This window comes from Arvicola amphibius, chromosome 11 (assembly GCF_903992535.2).
Source record: "Arvicola amphibius chromosome 11, mArvAmp1.2, whole genome shotgun sequence".
In the NCBI taxonomy this organism is placed as follows: domain Eukaryota; kingdom Metazoa; phylum Chordata; class Mammalia; order Rodentia; family Cricetidae; genus Arvicola; species Arvicola amphibius.
This window is the reverse complement of record NC_052057.2, coordinates 68,865,212-68,893,168: the sequence shown is the minus strand read 5'-3', so window position 1 is coordinate 68,893,168 and position 27,957 is coordinate 68,865,212. Positions and strand designations below refer to the sequence as shown.

The 27,957-nt window shown below is 46.9% G+C and overlaps 1 protein-coding gene across 1 annotated transcript; it reads left to right on the top strand.

Annotated features, from left to right (window-relative positions):
- The first annotated feature begins 602 nt into the window (after positions 1–602).
- Rdh10 (retinol dehydrogenase 10) lies at positions 603–27,957 on the top strand. The gene is made up of 6 exons (XM_038347491.1): positions 603–1,566; positions 3,026–3,261; positions 22,860–22,958; positions 23,931–24,076; positions 26,420–26,551; positions 26,636–27,957. Exons 1-6 carry the CDS (start codon positions 1,278–1,280, stop codon positions 26,757–26,759), a joined length of 1,026 nt encoding a protein of 341 aa, XP_038203419.1. The 5' UTR covers positions 603–1,277; the 3' UTR covers positions 26,760–27,957.

Here is a 27,957-nt window from a genome sequence, read left to right as displayed (position 1 = left end):
AGCCCGCCCGGCTGCAGGGCGACGTTGACCGGGACTTTGGGCAGCCTTCGCGGTGGTGATTCCCGTGAGGCTCTCTAGAGTCTCGGGGTTCACGTCCCCAGCGGCTAGCTGAGATACGAAGTCACTGTCGGCCACCTCCGCGGGCTCTCTGCCGCCCGTGGCCACGCAGCCCTGCTCCCCCCAACCCCGGCCGCCCTGCCGAGGTCCTCGTTTCGCCAACCAGTGGGGCTGTCTTCCGCAGCGCCTGATCGCAGGCCGCGGAGTCCACAGTCCCTCGGCTGGCGAAAGTGGCGAGCCCGGCAAGAGCGATGACCGGACGGTCCGAGGAGGATGGGGGGTGCTCTGGCGACCGCGGGGCCCGGCAGGAGCCAGCCGCGGCGACCCACGGCAGGGGGCGTGAGCCGCAAGGAGAAGCGAGACGAGGGCGGGAGGCTCCGGCCACGGCCGTGGGAGAGGGGCTGCCCCGCTCGGTGAGGCGGCCAGCGGGCGGAGGGAGGGCGCGGTGGGGGGGGGGGGGGTGGGCCGGGGGCGGGGTGCGCCCGGGGGCGGGGAGGGCCTAGCGGAGGGAGGGCCGCTGCCACTGCAGCGGCCGGCTCTTCCCTCTGGTTATATAGCGCGGTGTGTGGAGCTCTCTCAGAGCCGGCGGAGACCGCCCCGACTGGCGGCCACAGCTCCGCTGCAGATCCCGGCGCCCGAGTGACAGCGGCGCGAGTGCAGGGCAGGGAACCCGAGGCGCGCTGGCACCTCGAGCGGTTGGCAGCCCTCGCGTGCGCCCCACAAGTCGCCCCTTCCCGGCGCTGTCCGCAGCCTCCCGCAACTTGAGTCAAGTTGACAACTCCCGCGACCGGAGCCACCCGCACGGCGCACCCCTGCCCTAGGAGGAGAGGGAGCCGCTGCAGCGGCGCAGGGGACGTTCGGGCGTCGGCGGCTTGGTCATGAAGGCAGCGCGCGTCGCCTAACTCGTGGCTGTCACCGCCGCCGCTGCAGCGGGACCGGACGGCTGGGCGCTGCGGGACAAGCCAGCGGCCGCCAGCAGGAGGCGCCGAGCCGGGAGGCAGCAGCGGCAGGCACAGCCCGTGGCCACCGCGCCGAGCCCGGGCGGGACTGGCCCCCCGAGCACTTCGGCCCCTCTCGGCATTTCGGGGGCGGACTCGGGGCGCACGCTTCGCGCCCCGATCGCAGTGACAAGCGCTCCCGGGGCCAGGAGCTGGGCTGTCTGGCGCGGGGAGGGTGAGGACACACGGTGCTGGGGCTCGCGCGGGACCCGGGACGTCGCGATGAACATCGTGGTGGAGTTCTTCGTGGTCACTTTCAAAGTGCTGTGGGCGTTCGTGCTGGCCGCGGCGCGCTGGCTCGTACGGCCCAAGGAGAAGAGCGTGGCCGGCCAGGTGTGCCTCATCACGGGCGCGGGCAGCGGCCTGGGCCGCCTCTTCGCTCTGGAGTTTGCCCGGCGCCGGGCACAGCTGGTTCTCTGGGACATCAACACGCAGAGCAACGAGGAGACTGCAGGCATGGTTCGTCACATCTACCGGGACCTGGAGGCGGCCGACGCCGCTGCTCTGCAAGGTAATGGCCCGTGCTTTGTTGGGTCAAACCTCTCCCCACCTCGGAGGGTCCCCACACCCTACTGTCACGGGCAGCCCCGCTCTCCAGGGAAAGAACACCCACAGGTCTTCCAAAGGCGAGTGGAATTTGCCCCTTGATAAGAGAGCACGGTTTTCTGTGTTGAAAGGCTGGAAGTGCGCTAAAGCCAGGTTTCTCCAGCGCCACGCTGGGCTTTCCTAAACTCTGCCAGTAGTGGAGAGCAGGGGGGAATCTTGCTACTGCCTCAGGTTTAGATCCCAAAGCAATTTCCCAGTCTGGCTTGCATGTGGCTTGATGGGAAGCTAACTTGCCTTTGGGAAGTTGTTCCACAACGAACTGAAGCAGTTATCTGTTTCTGTGAGGTCTGGGCCGCTTAGGCTAGCGAGCTCTGTGGATCGTTTCACTATAACTTTAGCTCCGGGAAATAATTACATTGTTTCCCCATCCGTAAGTAACTGAGAGCGATTCCCTTCCTCTGAGAAGGTGCTTCAGTGTTTCAGACCTTTGGTAGACTTCTTTCATGGTTTGGGGGGGTACCCCAATCTTGCATTTTATGAGCTTAACAGCTAGTGTGCATCTGAAAAAAAAATGTAAACCTAAGTGGGGATCATGATCAGCTATAGATCCCGGTCCAGGAAATTTGGTGGTGGCCAGATTAACTTGGCCTGCTCTCCCCCGTGCCTATCATTTGTAACCTAATTTACCAGAACCCGTGCTTTTTAGGTGAGATTCAGAATGTCACATTTTCAGAGCTAGTGAGGAGAGGCAACAAATTTGAGCATTTTTGCTCCCTGCCCAAGCCTAAGAGAAAGAAATATTCATTTTTAGGGAAGGGATTTTGATTTTATGCTGTTTGAACTTTACTGTAGTAAACGTGCACATTAGCTTCTAAACTCCATCCGTGAGATTAATTCTTAAGGGAATCGGTTTAAAGACAAATGTGATCTCCATTCTTTCATTAGAAACTTCTCGTCCATTTCCTGGCTTTGAATGAGTTCATATTGTTGCTTACAATTTGGATTGTGAGCCTTGGAGTGGATTTCTGTTCTGAGGGTAGAGCTTTCTAGCCACTGGCTTCCTCCCACCCCCATCTGAAAGCAGGAATGTGTAATGTGTGTTATTCTCTGGGCTGAGCTCAGTTCTTTGCAGGTGTCTAGCTCCAGCAAGTTGATCCCTTGTGGTCTACTTGTATTGGACTTGCCACAATTACATGACTTTCCCCTAAGCAAGGTTGTCCAGTAAATTGCTGTAATTCCCAAAGACTTTCAGGGGAGGAAGGCAGCTGTAAGCTGAATTATTGGCAAGCATTACGGTGTTAGAAATTTGAAGCTCACTGTAGTGTTTTTGCTTTGTATGAGTTTTGTCCTACTGACTGCCATGTGGTTCACTTTCTGCACCCCTTCTCTCTTCCATCCTCCCCTCATCTGGATTCCGAGGACAGCTGGCAATGGTGAGGAGGAAATCCTGCCCCCGTGTAACTTGCAGGTTTTTACCTACACTTGTGACGTGGGAAAGAGGGAGAATGTCTACCTGACAGCTGAAAGGGTCCGCAAGGAGGTCGGGGAGGTCTCAGTCCTGGTCAATAACGCGGGCGTGGTTTCTGGACATCACCTCCTGGAGTGCCCCGACGAGCTCATCGAGAGGACCATGATGGTCAACTGCCATGCGCACTTCTGGGTAAATAGAACGTCTTTGCTTTTATCCCTGGGTCCTCAGTGGGAAGGCTGGGAAAGACAGCATGAAAGCCACCTGCACTCCTCCACATCTGATGAGCTGTTCCCACCGTGGCTGCTGGGTATTTTAAACTGCCCCCTTCAGTGTTCCTTAAGAAGGTAGAAACTGATGATGGTGAACTACTTTGAAAGGTTGCTGTTAAAATAACAAGAGGGGAGTGTAAGCCCTGGCTTTGTTTATTTAGCTTTCTGTTGAGTTTAGAAAACCCTGGTTCTTACGGATTCGTAAAGTCAGGGGTTAGGCTTCCAAACTACTGCTCAGCCACATTTTAGAAAGTGCCAGAAATTCTGAGATCAGCGTCTGTGGTTAATTGGGAGTGGCCAGGCCACCTTGGCAGCTACTTAGCATCCATCGACCATACAGATTGTTCAGATGGTGGACATCTCGGGACTGTTTTATCTAGTGCCTCTCAAATGAGGAGTCATCTTGAAAGATCCCTTGTACTCTCAGGATGCTGTAGGACTCACAGAGAGTACAGGGGTCTTCAGTTCCCAGAGGACCACACCTTTGTAGCTGAGTTGTCAACAAAGGTAGATGCAACACTTTTGCCTCATTCTGAGCATGTCGTGTTGATCCATGTTTTACTGTTTTCTTCTTTGTATTTTCCTTATGTAGTCAGAAATAATCCAGTAAAAGAGAACTAAGAAGAATTGAGAGTAGTTCAGGTAGTGGTAGGGTGTTAATAACTGAACATGTGCAAGGCCCTGGGTTATATCCCTGCACTAAGGGGAAAGGAAGAAAGGGTAAGGAGATAGGGTTTTACCCCCATAGGCCGAGATGTCTTCCAATAGAACTCAACAAAGGGCTGTTTCTCCTAAACAGGTCACATTAAACCTCATTAATGTTTTAGCAACTGCTTAAAAACTTAATCTGTCTTCTGAAGTATTCAGATATTGCTTGTCCAGTATCAAGGCTCTTCTCTGGTCCTGGATGAAACTTATCCTAATGTTTTATTTGGAAACATGAGCTTTATGTAATTTGTTTCCAAGCTTCTGGAAATGAACATATGAATAAGCTGAACTCACCCATCGTGGGATTTTAAATGAGTGTACAGCGTGGGAGAATGAGCACACACATGTACCACGTACATAGGTGTGCAGTCGGTGTGCAAAACAGGCAAGCCTTTTGCTGCTGCGAAACAGGCATCAGGTGTCACAGCACTGCCATGAGTTAGTAAGGGCCAACTGAACGGACTCGGCAGGATAATTTTTCAAGAAGCCTATGTGTTTATAATTCTGAGTAAAAAAAAAAAAAACCTCCCCAGGCAAGGCGTAGCAGCACATCACCTTTAACCTCAGCACTTGGGAGACAGGGGTAGATGGATCTCCATAAGTTCAAGGCTAGCCTGGTCTAATAACACAGAGTTTCAGGCCATCCAGGGCTACATAGCAAGACCTTGTTTCCAAAACAAACAAAACCAGAGTCAGCATTTGAAATAAAAACAAACTGCGGGTACAGTGTAAGTTCCCTGTTTGAGATCTCAGACAGATTCCAGTTGATTTCAGTTGCCTCACCAGCCTTCAAAACGTCCACATCCATTTGAAGATTAGTATTAACCAGACACTGATTTTTTTCCCCTCAGTAACGTTTGAGGTGATGCAAGATTTCCTAACTATTAACTTTAACCTTCACCACGTTTCCCCTTCTTGACTATTCTCTGCATTATCATTTTTCCTAACTTGTACAATTTTAAATATACCCAGGTTTTTAGAGAAACCGTGTGGCCTTGGGTTAAATGCGTGCCGCAGGACAGCAGCCATTCTTTAGACATGATTAGGGGCTGACTCAGAGTGCTGAAGGGAACCCACGCTCCTGCGAGAGGGCACAGACAACGCTAGTGTGGCCTCCAGCCACTTTCTAACCTAGGAAGAAATCGCACCCTGCGCCCGAGTTCTTACACCAAGGGTGAGCTGCACCTTCCTAACCTCCTCGCTGAGCTGTGAGTTGCTTAACCACACAATTTAGGGAGTTCTTGGAAGCCTGGTTGGTAATGACATCACTTTGTATTAAACTATGGGAGGCTCCTGAATTCTCCAGCTGTTTTTCCCTAAGCATCTAAACTTAAGAGTTTATTTTCAATATTGAGTCAGAAAATTCATTTTAGTGTTGGAATTTCTGACTTCTTGCCAAGACTTCACAAACCTTTAAAGAAGCTGAGAGTTAGCAACTGCAACATAAAAGAAGGCTGCTTTTAATCTTTACGGTGGTTGCTGTGGGGGTTTAAAAGTATTGCTGAATGCCACTTGAGTTCAGCTTCCATTTCTGGTTTTCTTGTTCGAAATGTGAGTGGTAGGTTTGCAAAGATGTGTTGCCTTGGCTTCCGCCATTCTTGTTTCAGAAGGAAATAACCAGTGTGCCTTTTGACTATGCCTGGGCGGGGAAAAGAAGTTGCCCCATCCAGTTAAGAATGTCGGTCTGCTGAGCAGAGTCCATTCCGCCATTTGGACAGGTCATCGTAAGCCAGACTTTTAAGTAGCTGTCAATATGTTTTCGTGGAATAACAAGTGTGTTGACCCTGACTCAGCGTTGAAGTCACGGAAGAACTAGACTAGCACGTGACTCCACTGTGGAGGTGCTCCGCAAGCTCCAGCCGCTGCTCTTGCTGCCCAGAGCACCTCTCCTTCCACCCTCCTCTAAGGTCTAGTTCCCTCCCAACCCCTGTCTTTACTGGTACCTTGGGTTTGGGAGCTGTAGGGAGCCTTAGGACTGTCCCTAACACCTTGTTCTCTGAGCCCTTGCACATGTTACACTCCTGGCCTAATCCCTGCTTTTCCAGGGAAGCTACAGTTAAATGAACTATGTATAACTTTTTGTTTTTGTTGTTTGTTTTTTGTTTTTTCCTTTTCTGCTTTTTGTGGAATATATTGTCATTTTGTCCTTTGGCGCCTAGTAAATATTTTCTGAAATAACTTTGTCAACTTTGTGCCTTACATAACAAAGTTGGTGACAGATTGTTTGGTGGCAGTTTGTTATACCTAAATCTGCGCGCACACACACACACCTGGAACTGCATTCTAATTTAGTTAATAAATATTTGATCATACGTAACAGGCTTCTGCTTAAATATTTAGAAGGTAACCTATTCAGAGAGTCCTCAGGTGGGTCCATGCTGTGGGTTCTGAGCAGGGAAACATCATGCTGGACTAACCAAGCTATTGACTTCAAGTCGGGGTTGCCTTCCACTCATTGTCTGTGTCTCCTTTAGTTCCCACCCACACTTTTTACTCCCCTTGCTCCTGTGTGCTCTTGTTTCCATAGCGTACTGAGCCCACTCCTAGGTGCAAGGCTCGGGCTTTTAAGAAGACAGCTGTTGGTACAGCACTGTGAATCAAACACAGATTGAGTGCATGGCAGCCATCATTCACTTTCTGTGACCCAGGCCTCCAGAGGAGAGCCTGTATTGCTGCTGTTTCCTTCCTTCTGAGCACATACACTCCTGCAGACTGGGAAGGCACAGCCCTCCAGTCAGCTATGACACTAACCTTCAGAGTTGTTCTGCACCAGCAGATCTTCCAGGAACCTTCTCTTGGTTCCAGTCAGCAAATGAATGATTCGGGGTAGGCTTTAGTCTGCTTGTCTGCCGTGACCAATGAGAACCAGTGCACGTGAGCTCCAAGTCACTCACACAAATGCTGTCCCCGTGAGAGGCAAGAACTTGAAAACACACCTCTTATCCACCAAGTGACATTGAAGCCTGGTCTCCATACAATGACTGCAGCTTCGCATTTCCCTGAAATATCTAGATTAGCTTCTCTTAGGGTTTTTTTTTTTTTTTTTTTTTTTCCGGAGAGGGAGTCTTGGTTGGTTTCTGAGCCAGAGTTTAGTCATAGGTCCTTTTAAACCAGGGAGCTGGGTTTGGCCTTTATCAAATTGGCAAACTGATCCATGATTACCAGAAAGAGAAAAGCAAGGGCATTCAACCTCAGGCCTTTTATGTGCAGCAGAGATTTTTCCATGGTAAAGGACTAAATCTGTCAGATAGCTAGTCAGTAATTTACTTCTATTGATATGGTAGTCAGACAAGATAATTGGTAGTTAATTAATAGACCACTTAACTTAAAAGGTTTCACAGTTTTAAAATACTAATTACCGAATTCAGCATTTATCTATATCTAAATGTCTGCAGTCTATTTAGTAGAACCCATCCAAGAGAAGTGAGAGCCCACTGGCTGGGTCAGAGTAAGGCACACTTAAAGACATTAGCGTGCTACCACTGTGCCTGATATCTCAAAATGGTCCCTGATCATTAGTGTTTGCCTTCTTATATGATTTATTGGTTTTTAATCTTATATACTGTATTCTCTGACTAGAAAAACCTAGTTGGCTTAAACTCTTTTAGACTTTAAATGTTGTGTTTTTTCTAAAGTACTCATAAAATTATTTATCTAATGCTTTCTCTTCTCGTACTCTAATATTATAAAACTAAATCTTTTATAGAATAATCACTTTCCTAGTTCAGGGTAACTGCTGAAAATGTGGAGTTTGTAGCCTCTTCGTAAGTGTGCCAGAACTGGCTCCTGCCACCCCCTAGACGTCCCGTGTGTAGCCGTGTGAGAGCAGCAGGAGATGGTGGCTGGGCAGAGGTCCGTGCTGGCTACCTTGTTGGGTTCTGGTGGTCGCTGAACACTGATGAGACTTCTCTTTAGAGTGGCAGCTGCTTGGGGCATGCGCAGCTGTACTGTATACACAGAATAAGATCACATGCTCTGTGAATTTCGAATTTCTATATTGGATATATGCTGGGCCAAATCTATTGCCCCTAAAAGTCAAATTTTACAACATGATAAAATGTACTTTGCATCCTGGCATAAGCAGGGAAGAAAATGGTATCTCGTCTAAAAGCGCCGCACTCCACCTTTGATATGGTGTAGTCTGTGCCTGGCTGTCGGACTTGGGTAGCCAGTGCCTTGTATTCTCAGAACGTGGCCTTGATTGCCGCCTTGAAATGCAAGTCCCTTCTCCCCTTTGCTCCACATCTTAGCGCTCCTCGGTGTTGTGTGCTCACACCGCTTCTCTCTGTGCCTCTGTCTGTCTGGGTGATCTGTGGCCTAACTGATGTCTAGGCCCTTGGCAAGCTCACGCTCCTCCTGGCTGTCCCCTTGTCCTTCAGCCTGTGTGGATGCTAAGCTCCCTACCCCTTTACTCCTTACCCTGGCTGAGTCACCGAGCCTGACAGCAGTTGTGTATCCTGTGTGCATTCATTGGTCACCAAGTCCTCTTTGAACAAATATCCACTTCATCATGTATGCCTCCATCTCCTCTCACCTGGACTCTGAAGAGCCGCCGGACCTCCCTATGTACTCCTTGCTGCCCAACCCAGGGTTATCTAAGCAGTGTTGAGTTTGAAGTGTGACCATATTGCTCAATGGGAAGTCAAAGGCCATTAGCATGGTGTCTTGAATGACATCTTTCTTCCCAGCTCAGCACCTATTCTGTTCCCTGGTGCTCTCTGTCTGCTGGACTAGGCGCCCTCTGTCCTGCGAGAGCCCGCGCAGCCATGCTCCACAGAAGCGCTTCTGGAGCTTGAGAAGAATTTGGGTTTTTTGGGAGACAACAAAATCAAATCTTTTTTTTTGTTTTTCAAACAATGTCAAATATGGGGCCTTATGCCTGTAAACCCAAATTTTAGGAGACCGCGGCAGGATTGTCATGAGTTAGGTGCAGCCTGGGCTGCAGAGAGAGTCCCGTCTCAGGGACAAGCAGATGCATTGCACACCTGTGAAAGGGCAACAGGCTCCAAATGTTTCCCCATGGGCAGACAGGGTCTTTATCTGTATATGGCAGGCCCTGATGGACAGTCCTCAGAGTCCAAGGAATGGCCTCTTTGATGGCAAGTGACTGTGCTTCTCAGGTTCGTAAAGCAAAGCTGGTATTTGTTCTCTCTGCCTGGAGTTTCTATGTCCGGGACTTTATTATCTGCCCAGGTAAAAATTAATCTAAAAGACATGTGGGGTATTCTTCAACCCATGCTAATGCTAGCACGCTGAGTAGCTTCTTCAAAAAGGCTGAATAGAGAGTGTCCTTGGCAGAGTCTCTAGCCATTCATTGCAGGACTGGTCGCTGGGGAAGGGGAAGAGCCACAAACACTGCAGTTAAACCTACAGCCACCCATGTTCTCTGTTTATTCTTGTCCCTTAAATTTGGTTTTGCTGCAATTGTTTGTGAGCCATTCATGACCTTTGGCAAATTCCAGTGGGTTGATTCTCTGACCTCAGTGAATTAATTTAGTGACAATCAGAAAATTACTGGGAGCACTTTAATAATCTTACTTGAGAAGTAGAAGAATTTTAAGTAGGGATCCCTTTTATTTAAGGCTTTTCTTGGGATAAGGGATATAAATAATAGTGGAGTCGCCTAACTTTCTGCTTCAGTTCTTTCAGAGACTAAAATTAAGCCTCTTGAGCCGAGGCGCACAGCCAGCTTGCCTTCCTCGGATCCCTACTCTGGGGAATGTGTAGAGCACAGGCTTCATTTAGTTATTTGCTTGCTTTTGTTCTGTTCAGTGGTGAGCAGTGGGCAGGTGACTGTGGTTGCTAGCCACTGGCCTTGAACTAGAAGTCCCCAGAAACCTGAAAGTTCCACATTTAACCATATGGATATGATAGGGTCAAAACAGAAGCAAAATATTTGCATCAAATTCCTTTGGGCTATATATATGTGCTGAGTATATGTGAGAAACATAAACAGATTTACATTTAGACTTGAGTTCCACCCCCAAGATGCTTCATTATGCATATTCAAATATGGAGGAATTCTGATCCCTTCTTGTTGTAGGCATTCTGGATTAGAAAAATAACCTGTATAGATGTTTTTGGACCCCCAAACTGTACTTTGCTAAAGTTCCACTAGGGGGTGTCATGGCAGGTCAGATTTATATCTTATTTCCTACAAACAAAAAACATAACTAGATTTTCCCTAGGAGAAGGGACCTTTTGTTTTTAATCTTGAAAGTATGGGGAGAAAAAGTCTACAGTCATCAGGAATAGGGATCTACCTCCTGTCTCACTTGAGTAAGTTAAATCCAGTGTTTGAGCCTGTAATTCCCAAACTCAGACTAAAATGTGTTAATCTCGTTTGGGTTAATTAGTGATTCCTTATCTCAGAGGGCAGTGCATTATGTTAGCTACTCAGAGGGCCTTTGCCCCCTGACATCTGTCTGCCTGCAGTCCGGGAAGTTCTTTTCAGCCACACCCCCTCCCCCCCCCTGCATAATTAGCAAATAACTAAGGGGATGGGAGCTTTGACTTCTTTCTCTAACATTAAAGTAGGAAGGTAGCATCAGAAAATGTCCCTGTGTTGTGACTTCACCCTGGCTGGCAGAGCATGGCCTCAGGGTTTAGTCACACTTCCTGTGACATACCTGGCCAACCAGTTTCAGTCACCTGGTTCTCTGGGTTTGTGCAGCCTTCCACATCCCCCTCTCAAGAAGGATTTCACCCACAGGAATGCTGGCCTGTTTTACCGATGAGCTTCCCAAGTGTGGCCTGGTTTTTCCTTTCCTTTGTATTTATCAATTCTTTAAAACTCAAGTTCACACCTGTCAGGGCCCATTTTCCCCAAAATGCTCAGAAACTAATGTGAGTCTGCTTGGTAATCACAAAAGTGTCCACAAGTGCTGCTAGAATGTCTCACAAGTAAGGACAATCACTGGGCGCCCTGAGCCGCCACACAGGCCCCTTCAATGACAAGGCACTTAGAATGAATTCACATTTGAAAACAAAACTTGTATTTTTTTACAAGACCAATTACTTGGTCTGTGAAGCTTTCCAAGATCACACAAATGCTTTTGCTGCTTGCATAAAATGTGAATTTGTTGCTTTTCCCTCAAATACCTTAGTACTGGAGTTTTTGACTATTAACAAGGTTTAGTTTCTTAGTGTTATTCTAAGCAATGAGGCTCAAAATAACACTTCCCAAATCAGTGTAACTGGGAAAATATTTGTAGTGTAAGTTACATAAACACATGGGTATTTTGAGGACAAGTGAAACATCAAATTCAAAGCCTCGATTTTCCCACCTGCAAATTGTAATTAGCATACTGCCCCCTGCTGATTTCTCAAGAGTTTTTAAATGGGGCGCTTCTGAGGTCTCTTGGGAAAGAAACATAGAGGGTAATTGGTATAATCAGTTATTTTCAATACTTCTGCACAGACTTGTAGTGAGTATTTTTAACCTGTATTCAAGCATTATTTTGGTTCGTAGTTAAAACAGTTGTTTTCTGTACTCAGTCCAGAAGGACTGAGGAAAAAAAGCATTAGAGGAGAGGTGTCACTGTGAAGTGTTGCTTCTGTTTCCCAGCATCCTCTGGGATTCAAGGCGTGTGAAACAACTGCTCAGCAGCGTGAGCCACATGCTTCCTCTGGTGCTTACATCCGGGTTCTAACCCAGAGTACGGACTGGTGCTGTGCAGAGGGCAGGGAGGACTGGCAGCTATACATAGTAAGAACCAGGAACTGCGGAGCCTGAAGAAAGAAACAAGGAGCAACCCAGCCAAAAATAGACAGCACTCAGCCAAAATAGCCTACAAACATGTCCTTAACAAGCCTCCGTCCATTCACTGGGCTTTTTATATGGCATTTGAACTGGCAGATTCTTCATAAACACTCACCTTTCATTTGAGCCTGGCAGCAAATTTGAGTTAAATAGCGCTATTATCCTTCCATTGGAGGCTAAAACAGCCATCTCATGGTAGAGCGAGACTTCCTTCAGGTCTTCACAAGGAAGCCAGGCAGGCGGTAGGACCCAGACCCTCGGCCGAAAGCTCCAAGTTCGGACGTGTAAAGTTGTTACTGATGTTCAAAGCCCTTGTCCAGTAGCTTGTCCTGTGACTCACTTACAGTTTTTGCCCTCAGGTATAATGTAAGAATCTTCAAATGTGATTTTTTATTAGCATGGTAAGTTTAGCAATGACTTATTAACCCTAGCTAATATCCCCAGAAAGTTTGCTCTATAAATTAGGCATGCATGTAAAATTGTAGCTTGAAGAATCAATGTCACACTAGAATTTTATTACTAACGTCCAGCTCTGGGTTTTTTTCTGTGCCTTTCCTGTAATTTCCCATGGCCGATATTGGAGGTGGCCAAGATCTTGGAGAGTCATGTGGTTGCATCCGCGGTCACCCAGTTCCCTTCCTTCGTTTCCTGGTTCATGTCATCCTTGCAGACAAGACCTGAAGGAGAGCCCAAGAGAAAGCCTCTTCTACAAGGATGGGCGAGCAAGGCCTATCAGTGCTTGGTGCAGAATTTCAGTCAGCATGGGTCGAGTTTTTGTTTGCTTAGCTCCTGGGAAATGCAAAAATCTTTATTCTTTTCCATAAGCATCTTATGAGATCAGAATTTCAGATCACGCTAAGACTTCTCTTTAAAAATCTTAATCATGGATTTTGAAAATCCTGCGGTTTCCACCAGCTGGTACTGTTGCCGAAGCACCTGACTTGTACAGAGGCCATTTTTTCCTAGGTGGCTTTGCTCATGGGCTCACAGAGCATGAACTGGGGTTGACTTGCTCCCAGGAAGTGGAAGGGGCACTGAGCTGCTCAGGTCTGCATGGTGGCAACAGCCACACCCTCAGAGCATCTGTGGATTTTGAACCATATTGGGTCTTTGAGACCTTGTTCTAATGGAAGTGGGGGCATGCTCATGCAGAGAATGATCCAAGGAAATAGACGTACCATGGACCCCTCAGTCTTTCTCCATACAGGGCCCTCGGGCTCTTTACCTGGGAAATGGTGGCAGGTGGGGGTTCTAAAACCAGTGCTGGACAGAGTGAGTGGCCCTGCTCTGCTGGCTAACGAGGAGAAGTATGAGGGCAGTGGCGGCTCCCAAGTCAGAAGGGCAGTCCTGGGCTCTCCTCTGAGAATTGCTGTACCGTCTCTGTCTGAAGAGGAGCAGGTCTTCATCCTACCTCCCAGCTTCCTCAACCCGCCTCCTCCCTTTTTCCTTTAGCTAACCAGCCTGTTAAACTAGGCAAATGTCCTGTCATACTCTGTAGATGGAGCCCACCCTCATCAAGATTTCTTTCTTTAAACAAACAAAAAGTCTGTGTCTATCTCTGTCTCTCTATGTGCATGTGTGTGCATGCAGATGTGTGCATTCCACAGCATGCCAGTGTCCCTATGGAGATCAGAGGACAACCCCGAGTGTCTCTCCTCATCTTCCACCCTGTGTGAGACAGGTTCTCCTTCACCATTGGCTATGCCATGCTGTCTGGTTTTGAGTCTCTTAGGCTGCTCCAGTCTCCTTCTTGTTAGAGGAGACTACAGACACACACTGCTATGCCCTGACGATTCCAACTAGGGTCTTCCCACTACACAGCAAGCGGCTTATCTCCTGAGTCATTTCTGGTCTGTTTTTCAGACAAGGTCTTGCTATAGGGCCTGGGTTGGCCTGGAACTCAGTGTCTTCCAACCACGGCCTCAGTGCTGGAAACCAGAAAACACCACACCCAACTAGGTGTCTGTTTGTTTGTTTTGTTTTGTTTTAATTTGGGTTCAGATCTAGGGTATGAAAGAGCAAGTCCAGCGTGTTGTCGTCTCTCCAAGTCACTGTTGCCCTCCGCTATAAGCTGAGTGGCAGAAAATGAAGAGCTGTGTTCTTCCTGCTTAGAACTGCAGTGAGCTCTGTCTGGCCACGGTTTGTGGGCTGGTGGGCGGGGCATCACCTGTGCTGCTCTCCTTGAACCCCAGCTCCCATAGGGGAGGGTGTCACATATACTTGCTACGCTTAAAAGGACATTTTCTTGTTCGGAGTTCACAATTTAATAATAGCATTTGTGATGGGTTAGCTGGAGCTGATTAATGTGATCACTGCAGCCCTCTTGTTACCTTTTAGTGTTCTTTGTTGAAGGATGCAGCTCAGTAGTAAAGCACTGACCCTGCGTGCATGGCGTTGAACTCCAGCATCACACACACACACACACACACACAACCCTGTAATGTTCAGTTGTATCCTCAGCATTATTTTACTTTCCAAAAAGATTTTAGTTGTAAAGTGGTAGTGTAAGCCATAGAAACTAAACGTGATGGGATAGCGCAAATCTGTAGGGTTTCTTTGTTTTGTTTTGTTTTGCATAGAATGTATTCCTAACCTTAAAAGAAAATCACTCTGGTTCTATATATACATATATATGTATATATGCATGCTTTGCTGACGACCATGTTCCTTAGAGAATGACTTTTAAGAGGCAGCTTTGCCTTCGTGTACCATGTTTGGAAACATTTCTTCCTGTCAGCTTGGTGGAGTTGGTATCGAGTGAAGATGAGAGGCATGTTCCGCCAGCATCCCGAGGTGTGCCCCCCAAGACACTAAACTTCCCGGTGGTCCAGAGGAGCAGGGTCTGAGATGCTCTGCTATAGCACTGGATCCCCCGCTGCTGCTCTTGCAGTCACCTGGGGAATATGTCCCACCTGCTTTGCCCCCTTGGGAATTGTGGGATAGATGGTGTGTGTCCTGGACATCAGGAGAAGAGCTTCACAGATAGTTCTGGTGTGTAGCAGGATTTGAGAACCACTGTTTTAAAGGAAAAGGTGGTTTCTATAATTCCTAAAGTTCTCACGAGAGTCACAGGTGCTTTATCTTTGTGTTTTAGCAGCACCTAACTCAGCACGGACGCCATAGGTTTTCAGGCGTTAACCCCTTGATTACACTTACCCTATGCTAAATAAAGAAGTCTTTTAAAGACTGTTGGAAGCAGTGAAGAATGTGAACCTTTTGCACTTGTGACTTACAAGGACTGATGGCCATAGGGCCTTTGCAACGGTAGGGGGGAGGGGAGGTCAAAAACGTCCTGCCGATTGCAGTGGCCCGAGCAGTGGCTAAGCTGGCGCGGGTGTCTTGTGCCTTCTGGACGTGGTTCCTGGTCACTAGTGCAGAACCAGTGTCTGCCTTTCAGAAGGTCTGTCTTAATTATGGTTTCCGGGAAGGGGTACAAGTGTGAGACATGGGGTTGGGCAACAGCCTGCCCCTCATCAGGTGATATGGCTGCAATTTTCTGAGCTATTTTCATTATTCCATAAGCGTTATTAAATAGGCGAGGGGGCCTGAGCTTAAGAGCTCTTGGACCTCTCCTTTGATCATCTGGGGAGCAGAGGAAGGAGAATCTCAAAACCCGTGTTCACTGTTTGTTTTTAACACATGGAACTGCCACAGACTTAAGCAAAACAGAAAATAATGATAAGTGTTTCTCACAGACGGTTTGTAATTTTTAATAGATAAAAGGTATGAATGCATGTTAAACTATGTGAAAAGGCACAGCCACGACAACAAATAAATATTTAATGAGTCGATGTTTTACTGATCAGCAGATGCTGGCAGCTGCAGTAATAGAGTTGATTCCTTTTTGAGTCATTTACGAGAGGCTTAGGCAAGGAATCCCGCAGTGTGAAGACTGTGCCGTGAGTTCTCGTTGTTGAGGGGCGGACGAAGGGATCTGTGGAAATAACGCATAGTCCTGGAGGTCCCCTTCTGTATCGCAAATGAGCTCTGTCCAGCCACAGACAGGAAGGCTAGGTAACTGGCTGTCGGGACTGTGGGCTCTGGATCCTGAAGACCAGTGCACTTTTCCAACAGATGGAGTGTAGTCACCTCCTCCCTGATGTTTCTGTGTCACAGGCCCTACGTTGTAAGGGAATGTTGGAATCACAGCTTCTGCCCTGGGCTACATTCATCCCATCTTTAACAGTGGGAAGACAAGTTAATGAAGCATTTATTTTTGCTGAATAACTAATGGTGTCATCATCTAGGTGTTCATTTGAAAGGCTGAGCTTTTATTAGCTTCTTGGTTGCAGGGCAACTGTAGGAGTCTTCTTGTGCATATGCAAGTATTAACTGCTGATGCTTTCAATCCATTGTCCATAGCTTCTCAGTCAGAAGTGTCTGCAACACCAGTACAGAAGTGACTCTCGTGATGTTCTTTAGCTCCCCTCTGTCTTTAAAACAAATGCTGTTCTCGGTTTAATGGACAGTAAGATGTGCATTGTGTTAAGGCTAAGAGAATAGTAGTTTCAGGCTCCAGTGCCTCGGGGCTCTGTTGCACAAGTATGCAAAGACCTTTCTGCCTGTGCAAATGAGCCCAGCTGGGACAGGGAGCACAGGTTCTCATGTAGCTACATGCACAGCAGGATCTGTCAACTGCATCTAAAAGAATTCATCAGTACATTCCTAGCAAATATATTTTATCTCTTAGCTATAGGTGTTTTTGTAATGAAGATTGCTTTTATCCACTAGCACTTGTCTGTGGCCAAAATTCTAAAGTGTGATATGTATGTATTCATCAGATACCTTCAACTTTATAAAATTCAAAGTATTTAGCCATTTATTCCTTACCTAGAGTGCAGTGCGTCAGCATTTGTAATCTTTGGGCATGTTAGTGATTTATCCTATTAATCTTCCTAACTCAATCAGCTGTATTTGTAGTGCCTTAGAAAGTCCTTCCCAGGGGCTGGGAAGATAGCTCAGCTGGTAAAGTGCTTTTAAGGACCCAAATTTAATGCCCACCTTGCACATGAAAAGGCCAGGTGTGGTGCACATTTGTAATCCCAGCAGCAGGAAGATGGAGACAGACAGATCCCTGAAGCTCACTGGCTGGCCGGCAGGGCCCTATCTGTGAATCCCAGGTTCCCGTGAGGGGCCTTATCTGAAAAGAACAGGAAGATGGCTCCTAAGGGACGGCACCGGAGGCAAGCGTGTGCGTGTGCACACACATACACAGAGGCGGAGAGAGGGAGACAGAAAGAAATGCACCCACACAAATACACATATACAAAGATTTTCACGATTGAGTCACAGTTTTCCAGGAGCCATGACTGAGGCCTCACAGAGGAGCGCCGCTGGATTCCATGATGGTCGTGTAAGTCAGCAGGGTGTTCTCTTGTGAGCCTGGTAAAGACTCTGGCAGCAACACAGGTAGAATGAGCAGAGTACAGGGAAAGGCGTTTACTCCTGAGGAGACACAACATTTCCACGTGTGAAAGTTCTGCTCAGTGCAGTCTTGGTGGTCCTCCTCTTTCTGCTCCTCCCCTTCTTCATCTTTATTTTTTCCTTCCCTAAATTGTATATCATGCTATCATGTGGAGATCTACAGACCCTTAACTAGGTATGTCAACGCTGTTAATCAATTTCCCATGATCCCATGTGGAAATAAGTTTCTGTTCATCCTTGAATATTCCTGAGAGACAAATACTTTGAATTTTTTTTTAAAGATAGCTTTTCTGATTTTGTTCATGGAATGGTCTGGCAAATGCATAAAAACGTAGTGTGGATCCTTTTTCTATTGAGAGAAATTAATTTTCCCCTTCGTGTCCGTGAACCTGAACTAGCTCAGGTGGGTGGAGCGCATCCCGTGTGTCTCACCTGCACCTCCACTGTGCAATGTCTCCAGATGGCAGAAGTTAGCCTTTGCCGGGTTCCACATCTCTCCACATCCTCTCGTTGAGCCTGACTGGTTCTGACACTGCAGCTTCAGGCTCCATGCTGCCCAGTCTGTCAGTAAGAGCACCAAGAACAATCTGGACAGCGGGCTGTTGAAAGTTAATTCGGTGTAAACATAAAGTTCAAAGATTGCTCAAGCTGCAGCATGGAGTGTCCCTACGCAGCCCCTTGCTTCTCTGTTAGGAACTGCTCAGAGTGTAAACGGGACCCTTCACAGTTCCTTCCAGAGTGCCCAGAGCTCTGAAGAGTGACCTTGAGGAACTGTGCCGATGGGAACATGAAATGCCAATTAAAGTTTTCATTTTTACAAATGGGGGGCGGGGAACACAAACACTAAACAGTCCTAGGTCCCAAGTAAGAGTTGTCGGTGCTGTGACCAACTGTGGCTTCTCTGATGAACACTAGTTTTCTTCCTCCATTCTTTCAGACGTGTGAGCGAGAAGAGAAAGCAGGGTACAGTTGTCTGAATTTAAATCAGGACCTAGGGAACCTTAGCAACCACCGTGGGCATCAGCCGGCTAGTAAGCCCAACTGGCTACACAGCCTGAAAGACCCTGTCTAGATCTCTGTCTCAACACGCTCGACGGTCAGCGGACTTTGAGTTGTTCCTTTTGAGAGCACACATGCAGTACACGCTCAAGTTCATACCTGAAGTCACTTAGGCGCGAGGCTCAGACTCTTTGAGACAAAGGTGAAGATGAGGAACCTTAGCTTGAACTGACTGGTGTCATGGCAACTAGCACTTCACCTTTCGCTGGTCTCCACCTCACCATGCTGCAATATTTGTGCACATTAATAATTCATTGCCAAGTGCCAGATTTCTTTGTGCTGTCAAGCTGTGTCAAGGACGGAGTACACGGTGCTATCTCAGATGTCACCTAGCAGACTGCTGAGGGCAAGAAGAATCCGACAGGAAAGCTAGTCGGCTTACTTTAGAAAACTCCTGAAAACGCCACGGTTTCTAGTCACCCATTTGCAGTATTTTTCTTACAAAGTAAGAGTCTATCTACTAGCAAGCCTCACACCTCAGGTGGGATTGCTTGTGGCAAGCTGTAATGGCCCACAGCCTCAGTGTGCAGTCGCGTGCAACATCAGCGGGCACTGGAGTGATCCTGACGTGGGTACTAACTACCTCAGGATTGTCTCTGCTTCACAAAGGGGAAGGCCTGGTAAGAGTTTCGTTCAAATGGCCAGAAACCTGCAGGCTGAATGTTCGGCCTCAGATGGCTTCACCTCTTAGGGGCAAATTGTAATGCGCATCGTCAGGAGTGTAGCGGTTTATAGCTTCACCTACAATTGGACACTTTCTAAATGAAAAATATGAGCCTTTGTCTTAAAATGTAAACTACACAAAGGTAACTGTTAGGTAAAGAAGTCATGCGCTTCAAATTGAATATTGACCACTGCTACTGTAAAAATTAAGGCTAAAAAGAGGTTTGTATCCGAAGAAAACACTTGTTACTACTAGCCACTCAAACAGTTCTCCGGTAGTGCACACATAAAGACCAGTTACTTGGCCATATTTGGATTATTTTATTTCTGTCCCCTCCCTTAAACACAAAGTACCTTCGCTTTCCAGACAGCATTGCAGGTGGGCGAGATGGACCAAGGGCATCAGAGCAAAATTAGACCCAAATCACATTGTTTTGACACCGTGCACCCACTGTCTTACACGAAAGGTAAACTCGAGCTGACTTACATTGATGCACAGGTTGAGTGTAGAGTTGTGCTCAAAGACAGAGTGGAGGAATGGGCCAGCCCCTGGCTCACTAATGGCTGCTTGGCCAGGTCCCTACATAGAGCCTGCCAATAATAGATGTCAGGGAAAGCCTGTCAAGCGGATACATTGATATTACCAGACTCCCTCCTGGAGGGAGGAGGGACATTAATCAGTTCCAGAACTTTGCAACAAATTAAAGTTGAGACCTTGTCACAACCTTGGGAACTTGTCACCTGTCCTGTTCTGTGCTGGGGGTCTGAGTTAGTTGCTTAATGCCTCTAGACAGGCCCTTAGCACATATAGCCTAGCGGTTATCAGAATCTCACCTACTCTGGTGTGAATGGGTTTTCAGTCAGCCTAGTTGCTGAACATGGCCACCAAAGCAAGAAGACCAAAATCTTCCTGGCTTTTTAGAGTGTGTGCCGTTTCTTAGCATTTAATATCAAGTCCTTGTACTTACCCGCATTAAGAACTTTTAAAACAAAAAAGTTTAAAAGGCACTAAATTTATCCCTGTCTTTCAACACTAGGCAAACTTAATATAGACAGTCTCTCCAACTCAGAATGGTTTGACTAGGTTCCTTTGACTTTGTGATGATTTGAAATGGTAATATGCACAGAAGGAACTGTGCCTTGAATTTTCATCTTTCCCCGGACTAGCGTTAGCTGCTGCAGTCGCTCTGCACTTGTGCCCGGCTGGAGGCTCACACAAGTGCTCTGAGCACACTTGAGGTGGGCCAGGATAAGCTGGAGTGTTCAGATTTGGGATAGTAAGTTCCTTTTCAGCTTAAGGTAAATTTTTAAGTTGGCTCACAAGTCCCTAGAAGTGACCTCAGACGAAGGTTAAGAAGACATTTCTCTGGAGCTGGGGAGATGTTCAGTTGATAAGGTGTTGGCTGTACAAGCGTTAAGAACCTGGGCTTGGATCCCCAGCATCCACATAAAGGCCAGGTATGGTGGTGTGAATCTTAAGTCTGCTGCTGCTTGCAGGGGGCACAGATGGATCCTGGTGTTCGCCACTCAGTCTGGCCAATCAGTGAGCTCCAGGTTCAGTGAGAGACCCTGTCTCAAAATCTAATGTGAAAAAGCAATAGAGGATCCCTGATGTTGACCTCTGACCTCTGCATGCACCCATATGCACCTTAACCCCTCCCACCCCACCCCCGTGCGCATGCGCGCACACACACACACACATACAGAAAACAGTCACACAAAGTGTTCTGGCTTCTGCATGCACCCATGTGCACCTTAACCCTCCCACCCCCCGCATGCACACACACATGTGCATACAGAAAACAGTCACACATACACAAAGTTTTCTGGCATATGTATGTACCCATGTGCACCTTAACCCCATACATGTACATACAGAAAACAGTCACACAGTTTTAACATGAGCAAAGCTAAAATATAAACTTTAGGCCTTTAATTAATCTGCAGGCGTTAGTCTTAACCAGACGGTCAGGAGATGTAGCTACTCTTAAGTCTTCATATCCTCTACTTTAGTTCCGTGTGTGTGCTCCTGCAAACTCCTCTACCTCAGTGCAGTGGTATAACAACTGCATGTAAGTTATAGAGTCTGAAGTTGAGCCCTTAAGTGACCGGGAATGCCAGCTGACCAAAGTAATTATTAGTATCGGATTTGCCCTGTTCCTGTTTACTACTCCAGGGAAACAGTGGAACCAAAGCATTGGTTCCGTCCAGGACAGCAGCAGTGCACTGGTCCATGTGGTATGAGAAGGATTTGGCCCCCATATTTGTAAGACTGACTGAGCTATGTCTTTGAGCTTGTCTGGGGTAGCCAGACAAGTATAAGACAAGCAGAATCAAAACACTGTAAAATACATAATGATAGGTTAGGGTGTAGATAGAGTCAAGCTGGTCTAGAACACCATGCAAAACCACATGACCTGGGGCTGTATTTTGAGTGGTGTGCACATAATTCTTTAGGTTCAATCTCTGATATCACATACACAAAGACCAAAATAAATAAAGAATTAAAGGAATTTTAAAACTTAGTAAAGTTATTATTGAAGATTCCAGTGATGTTGAACATTTGAAACTCATTTAAAAATGAGGTAAATGAGTAATGAATGTTACACTTTGGTTTATATAGGACAGGAATGAGGGCAGATGAGAGTGAGCTTGGCATGGGTTCCAAAGGAGACCCGAACAAACGAGATGTGGTTTGGGGGATGGGTGCAATGTGATGATCCGGGAAACAGTCTGGGCAAGACCTTGAGTCACGAAGATTCATCTGGCAACTGTTCCATGAACTGGAGTGTGGAAAGCTTCAGAATTAATGGGACCACTGTTTTTGATCTTGTGTACACGAGTTATCCAAGCACTAGAAATGTGTGCGCAGACTCTGATACCTCAGCAGGAAAGTGTCTGAAATGGAACACAGCTCTTCTCCGAGGAGGCTGCGTAGTGTTTTGTCTTGTAAGTTCATAAATCATGGGGACCAGAGCTGGAAGTAGACCATAACTCAACAGCAGACAGATTGCTCTTCGCTGCTTTCTTTTAAGAAGCAGGTTATAAAACTGTTGGGAGCCTGGTGGGATGGTTTATAGATCATCTTAAGTAATTCAAGGGATCTTTTTGTTTAAATACTGCCTGTGTCTTGGAGACAGGAGTCAGTAGTTTAATAAGAAGCCCATGCAACGTCTGATTTTGCTACCTTGTTGTGGGCCTGCTCTATCATCTGCTACCCTGAGTGGGTGGACTTCTGCCTTTGTGGGGAGACCTTGCCTGTGCTCCCCAGTGGACTGTGGTCCTTTGGGTTCCTACGGGTTCCCAGCAGTGCGGTATTCACAGCATGACACTGTATTTCACTAAAATGGCTCTGAGCTTTGTCAGTGTTTGTTCTACAGTTCCTCGCCCCCTGCTCATCTACTTAGCCTGTAAACCCTAGGTGTTGTCGCAGAGTGGGATGGCTCTTCGTTCATGGATCTGCCGCCTCGGAAACATTGTCATGGGGCACCTGCTGGTGGGCAGGCTGGCAGTGCTCATAGACCTGAACACAGCTGAACCACAGGGCACGACAGGAGAAGGCCCTGTGACCCAGGAGTGGTTCAGATTAGCAGATCTCTATCACTCGAAAGGTGATAAAGAACCTTCTCCTAATGACTTTCTTTTCATCTCTGGACATTAGCCCCCAATGCTCTTGGGTTACAGCTTTTGTTGGTCACGGCTTACAGCTGGCCTAGCAGGGCAATGCTATGGCGCTAAGTTAGCCAGACACTTAAGAAAAAAGGTCTCTCTTTGATAGATGGAAGATGTTTTCAGATGAACTGGGAGATGTCATTTTTACAGCTCTGAGATTGTTCTGTGATCTGGGCTTTAGAGGGGATGTGACATGTCAATTCTAAAAGCTTGCATCTTGCTTCTTTCAGACCACTAAGGCCTTTCTTCCGACGATGCTAGAGATTAATCATGGCCACATTGTGACGGTCGCGAGCTCCCTGGGATTGTTCAGCACTGCTGGAGTTGAGGTTTGTCAGCTCTAAAGCATTTCCTTCATTCACACAGTTCGTCTTGCAGTGAACACATCACAAGAGACCTACTACCATACCTGGTCAGCCAGCCATGTTTCCCTCTAAAACAGGCCAGCTGAGGAAGAGGGGTTCTCCTTGGCTGTAAACTTACCAATACCAATTTACCAAGTTGTCACAGGCCAGAGGCAGGGCAGGGACAGAGCCCATTTTCCTCAGTAGCCTTGCTGGACATAGAAGGTACAGGGTGGAGAATGGACCCACGGAACGACACGGCAGTGTGGGGAGAAGGGATAAGTGAGGTCAAAGGTGAACTGCCGTGGCCAGGGGCAGGTGCTGTATGAGCGTGTAAATCTTGGCTTCTTAACCCATTCTCAGCTGGGTTGAGATTATAAAACATCTGCACACATTGTTCCGTAAGACTTGGCTACAGATGCCTGGAAAATTGGAAACGCCGCTTCTTGCAGATACGCAAATATTTCTATATCACATGCTCTCAAGTTGTGCTTGAAGTTCAGAAGATGTGGCTCTTGCTATTCAACTTCAGATCCTAATAGCTTATAGCCCAAGTTAACTTATCTTTGTTCTCCTGGTGACAAACAGGTTTTTCAGTCTCCTTCGCTAAACAAGAGGCCATTTGTAAGGTTTCCAGGCACTTCAAAGGGAAGCTCCCTGCATTTTTTCGCTCCCACCTTTCAGCTTTCATAGAACCCTTTGCAGTGACTTCCCCCAAAGTAACACGATACTTGGTTGATGTGGCAAAAAGCGTTCTTCTGTTCTGTTGTTGCCTGGAAGATGCCATTTCTGCTGTGAACCGCGTCAGATATATGTCCTTGAAGACAGCTTCCTTGTCTTCGCTTCGTTACCTGTAACCTTCGTAGTAAATGTCTAACCAGACAGCACCAGGAAGCTGCAGAGCAGTGGGAGCGTGTGCACAGACTTAGCGTTTCTGTTCTCTCTCCTCTTACTCAGGATTACTGTGCCAGTAAATTTGGAGTTGTGGGTTTTCACGAATCTCTGAGCCATGAGCTAAAGGCTGCTGAAAAGGATGGAATTAAAACAACTCTGGTCTGCCCTTACCTTGTAGACACGGGCATGTTCAGAGGCTGCCGAATCAGGTCAGTGGGAGCCTGTCTTCTTGCTAATATGACAGAGTACTGCTGGAGATGTGTGGACTTATCTCTCATCAGCCAGGCTTGAGCTTTAACTGTCAGTAGACAGTCAGCAGCAACTGAGTGCGGTGACACACGTCAGTGATCCCTTAGCACTTGTCAAGGGGCAGGAGGATTGTCACAAGTCAGAAACCAGATGAGTCTCCATGGTGAATTCCAGACCAGCCAGGGCCTCATTGTGAGACCTAGCTACAAAGAAGGAAGGGAAACTAACTTATAGTTCTCCGGTGAAGGCATGCATGTGTAAGATTGACAAATGAGGGTTTGATGCCATGCTGATACTAGCAGGGATTAATCCCGAGTATCAGATAAGAACGGGCTCTTCTCCATCTTCCAGGAGGACATACAGATACCTGGGATTTTTCTCAGAATCTGTATCCTTAAGAATTACTTCTCTACTATTTATTAGTCTTGGCAGGTGATGGCTGCAGGAGAAAAGTCCTTAATGTGACTTTGTCCTGGATATGAAACAATATCAGTGTCACAGAGGGTCACCATGCCTTCCCTTCTAAAAAGCCTGAGTGTCACACTAGAGACCTAGCGTCACACTAGAGACCGAGTGAGTGTCACACTAGAGACCGAGCATCACACTAGAGACCGAGTGAGTGTCACACTAGAGACCGAGTGAGTGTCACACTACAGACCGAGTGAGTGTCACACTACAGACCGAGTGAGTGTCACACGAGAGACCGAGTGAGTGTCACACTAGAGACCAAGTGAGTGTCACACTACAGACCAAGTGTCACACTAGAGACCGAGTGAGTGTCACACTAGAGACTGAGCATCACACTACAGACCGAATGAGTGTCACACTACAGACCGAATGAGTGTCACACTACAGACCGAGTGTCACACTACAGACTGAGTGACTGTCACACTAGAGACCGAGTGAGTGTCACACTAGAGACCGAGTGAGTGTCACACTACAGACCGAGTGAGTGTCACACTACAGACCGAGTGAGTGTCACACGAGAGACCGAGTGAGTGTCACACTAGAGACCAAGTGAGTGTCACACTACAGACCAAGTGTCACACTAGAGACCGAGTGAGTGTCACACTAGAGACTGAGCATCACACTACAGACCGAATGAGTGTCACACTACAGACCGAATGAGTGTCACACTACAGACCGAATGAGTGTCACACTACAGACCGAGTGTCACATTACAGACTGAGTGACTGTCACACTAGAGACCGAGTGAGTGTCACACTAGAGACCGAGTGAGTGTCACACTACAGAACGAGTGAGTGTCACACTAGAGACCAAGTGAATGTCACACTAGAGACCGAGTGAGTGTCACACTAGAGACCGAGTGACTGTAACAGTAGACTTGAAAGCGTTTTTCCCCCTAACAAGTATATATAGCTAGACTCAGCCCAATAAGATGAAATCATTTACAGTTACAAACAGTTAAATGGATCCCCACACACTTGTGAAGGGGCATATAGGAATATGGATCCTAAACATTGGGTTTTACCTGCCAAGGCTCCCAACAGAGTATACACACCTGTGAATCAGCAGGGATACTTGCTGACGTGGAGATCTCTGAAGGTGAAAGGACAACAGTCAAGTCCCCCTGTTTGCGGGGACTTTTCTTTAGACTTAATGAGCCAGACAGGTGATGGGGAGTGGTCTGGGCTTCTCAGGCTCCAGCTGGCATTAAGTCTGGACTGGGAAGTTAGCCCTAGGGCCTGAGATGGGGCTCAGCGTTGGAGCATGTGCTTAACATGTTCAAGGCCTGGTTTTTGATTCCCTGCTTGAAAAGGAGAATGAGAGACAAGAAATTGAATCCCAGGTCTGCCTCTTATCCTTTGCATAGAGCTGTGCTGTGCCCACGAGCCTGCAGTGTGCTTCCTTCACCTCAGAGACTCCTAGGCTATAGCAGGCCAGGAAAGGATGCCTGCTGCTCATGCCCCTTTAGCCGCACTGATGCAGAAAGCTGCACCACATGTTAGTCTAATGTTTATGACAAGTAACTCCTTTCTCTATTCAAAGAAAAGCATCAGAAGGATTTGAGATACAGACAGCTTATAAGGCATCTCAGTAACCTCATCTCATTTTACCAAAAAGCCAACTCATTCTGCTTACTTTTCTCCTAATTTATTCACTAGATGATACAAATGAAGTGTGTTTATAGTAGAAAATGTGAAGCAAACAAAAATACCATGAAGGAAACAAAATGTTCTGAAAATCTTGTTCCTCAGTCAACATCGCAGTGTTTTGATGTGCTGTTTTCAGTCTTCCATGTCGTGTTAATTCTGAATTCCATTTTTGAATATAACTTCCAGAAAAGAGATCGAGGCCTTCCTGCCCCCTCTGAAGCCCGACTACTGTGTGAAGCAGGCTATGCGGGCCATCCTCACCGACCAGCCCATGATCTGCACCCCGCGCCTCATGTACATCGTGACCTTCATGAAGAGGTAACCGAGTCGGCCCCTGTCCCGCTACCCCAGCCCTGAGGGGACCACGGCCCACCATTTGCTAACTGTGCCTTTCCTTTGCAGCATCCTCCCTTTCGAAGCAATCGTGTGCATGTATCGATTTCTAGGAGCTGACAAGTGTATGTACCCCTTCATCGCGCAAAGGAAACAAGCCACAAACAATAATGAAGCAAAAAATGGAATCTAAGACTGCTTTGTACGGAGTGCCATTTCGGTCAGGATGGTCCGGTCTGTGCACATCAGCAGTGCTAACAGTCTCTGGATTCTAACCCCGTGTCAACTTTTTTTTTCTAATCAACTTTTTAAAAAATAATAAAATGTAAATTAACTGACTAGAGTGCTTGAAAAATGTGAGCTTGGGTTTTTGCCAATGGGGCCTTTTTTAGACAGGGCCCCAAAAATGAGTCCAGTATTTAGACAAGCACTATGTGACATCATTATTTTTTTAATGAACAAGGAACTCTAGAAATGATGACTACAGTGTGTTTCATGTTTATGGTTCTTCTTAATTCCCACAGACTCCATTCATTCCTTCATTCATCATTGTGAAAGTCTAGCCAGCTGGCACCCTTGTGCGTTCAAGGACTGGCAGTGCCACGTTTTGTTGTGTGTTCTGGGTTCTACTCATGCAAGTGTGGGTGGCTTCTCATGGTGTCTGTGGGTTTAGCTCTTGTTAAGAGGAATTTTGATGTCAGTTTGAGATCAGCACAGTCTGAACGGCGCAGTGAAGGCCAGAGGGTCTCTCTCTCTCACACTTATGATAACTAAAATATTAGGTGATTTTTAATTAAATTCGATCTCTGAAATACTAAATTGACTGTTTAGAGACCTGCTTAATTGAAACGATTGTCCATTTTCTACCTGTGAATTTCGCTGCATAAAGGGCCCTTTCCTCAGGGAGCTGTGGAGTTGCGTTCGGGGGAGGGGACCTTATCTACAGAACACAGCAGCCCTACAAGGATGGTTTTGGAAAATGGGAATTTCTGCATTAAAAAGTCCCCATGTTTGTGCCAACCCTGATGATTAGTGTGGGGAGCAGACCTCGTGTGGAGTACTGTGGACGGCTGTAAAGATCCCTTTGAAAGGTCTATCCACGTTGTAGAACAGCAAATGACATTTTTACAGTATTTTTTGTAAAGCAAACTATTTTGTGCCTTGAATTTGGTATATGTGTATTAGTGAGACATTGTAAAAGTGAATCGCTACCTCTGTGTCCACGTGTGTACCATCCTCTTGTAAATGACTATGAACTATTATGTGATTTGCTTTTGTTTGTTTGTTTTAGGGTGTCTTGTTTAAACAGTGACCAATGTTTAAGGCTGTTAAAATAAGCCTACTTTTACTAATCGGGAAGTTTTCTAAAGGACTAATTAAATACTTACGTA

What these genes read in the sequence shown, in the direction of transcription:
- Rdh10 (XM_038347491.1), top strand. Translation starts at nt 1,278, where the DNA reads ATGAACATCGTGGTGGAGTTCTTCGTGGTCACTTTCAAAGTGCTGTGG. An exon ending in ACTGCCATGCGCACTTCTGG is followed by an intron (nt 3,262 to 22,859) that starts GTAAATAGAACG and finishes TGCTTCTTTCAG; the next exon opens with ACCACTAAGGCCTTTCTTCC. An exon ending in TTCAGAGGCTGCCGAATCAG is followed by an intron (nt 24,077 to 26,419) that starts GTCAGTGGGAGC and finishes TATAACTTCCAG; the next exon opens with AAAAGAGATCGAGGCCTTCC.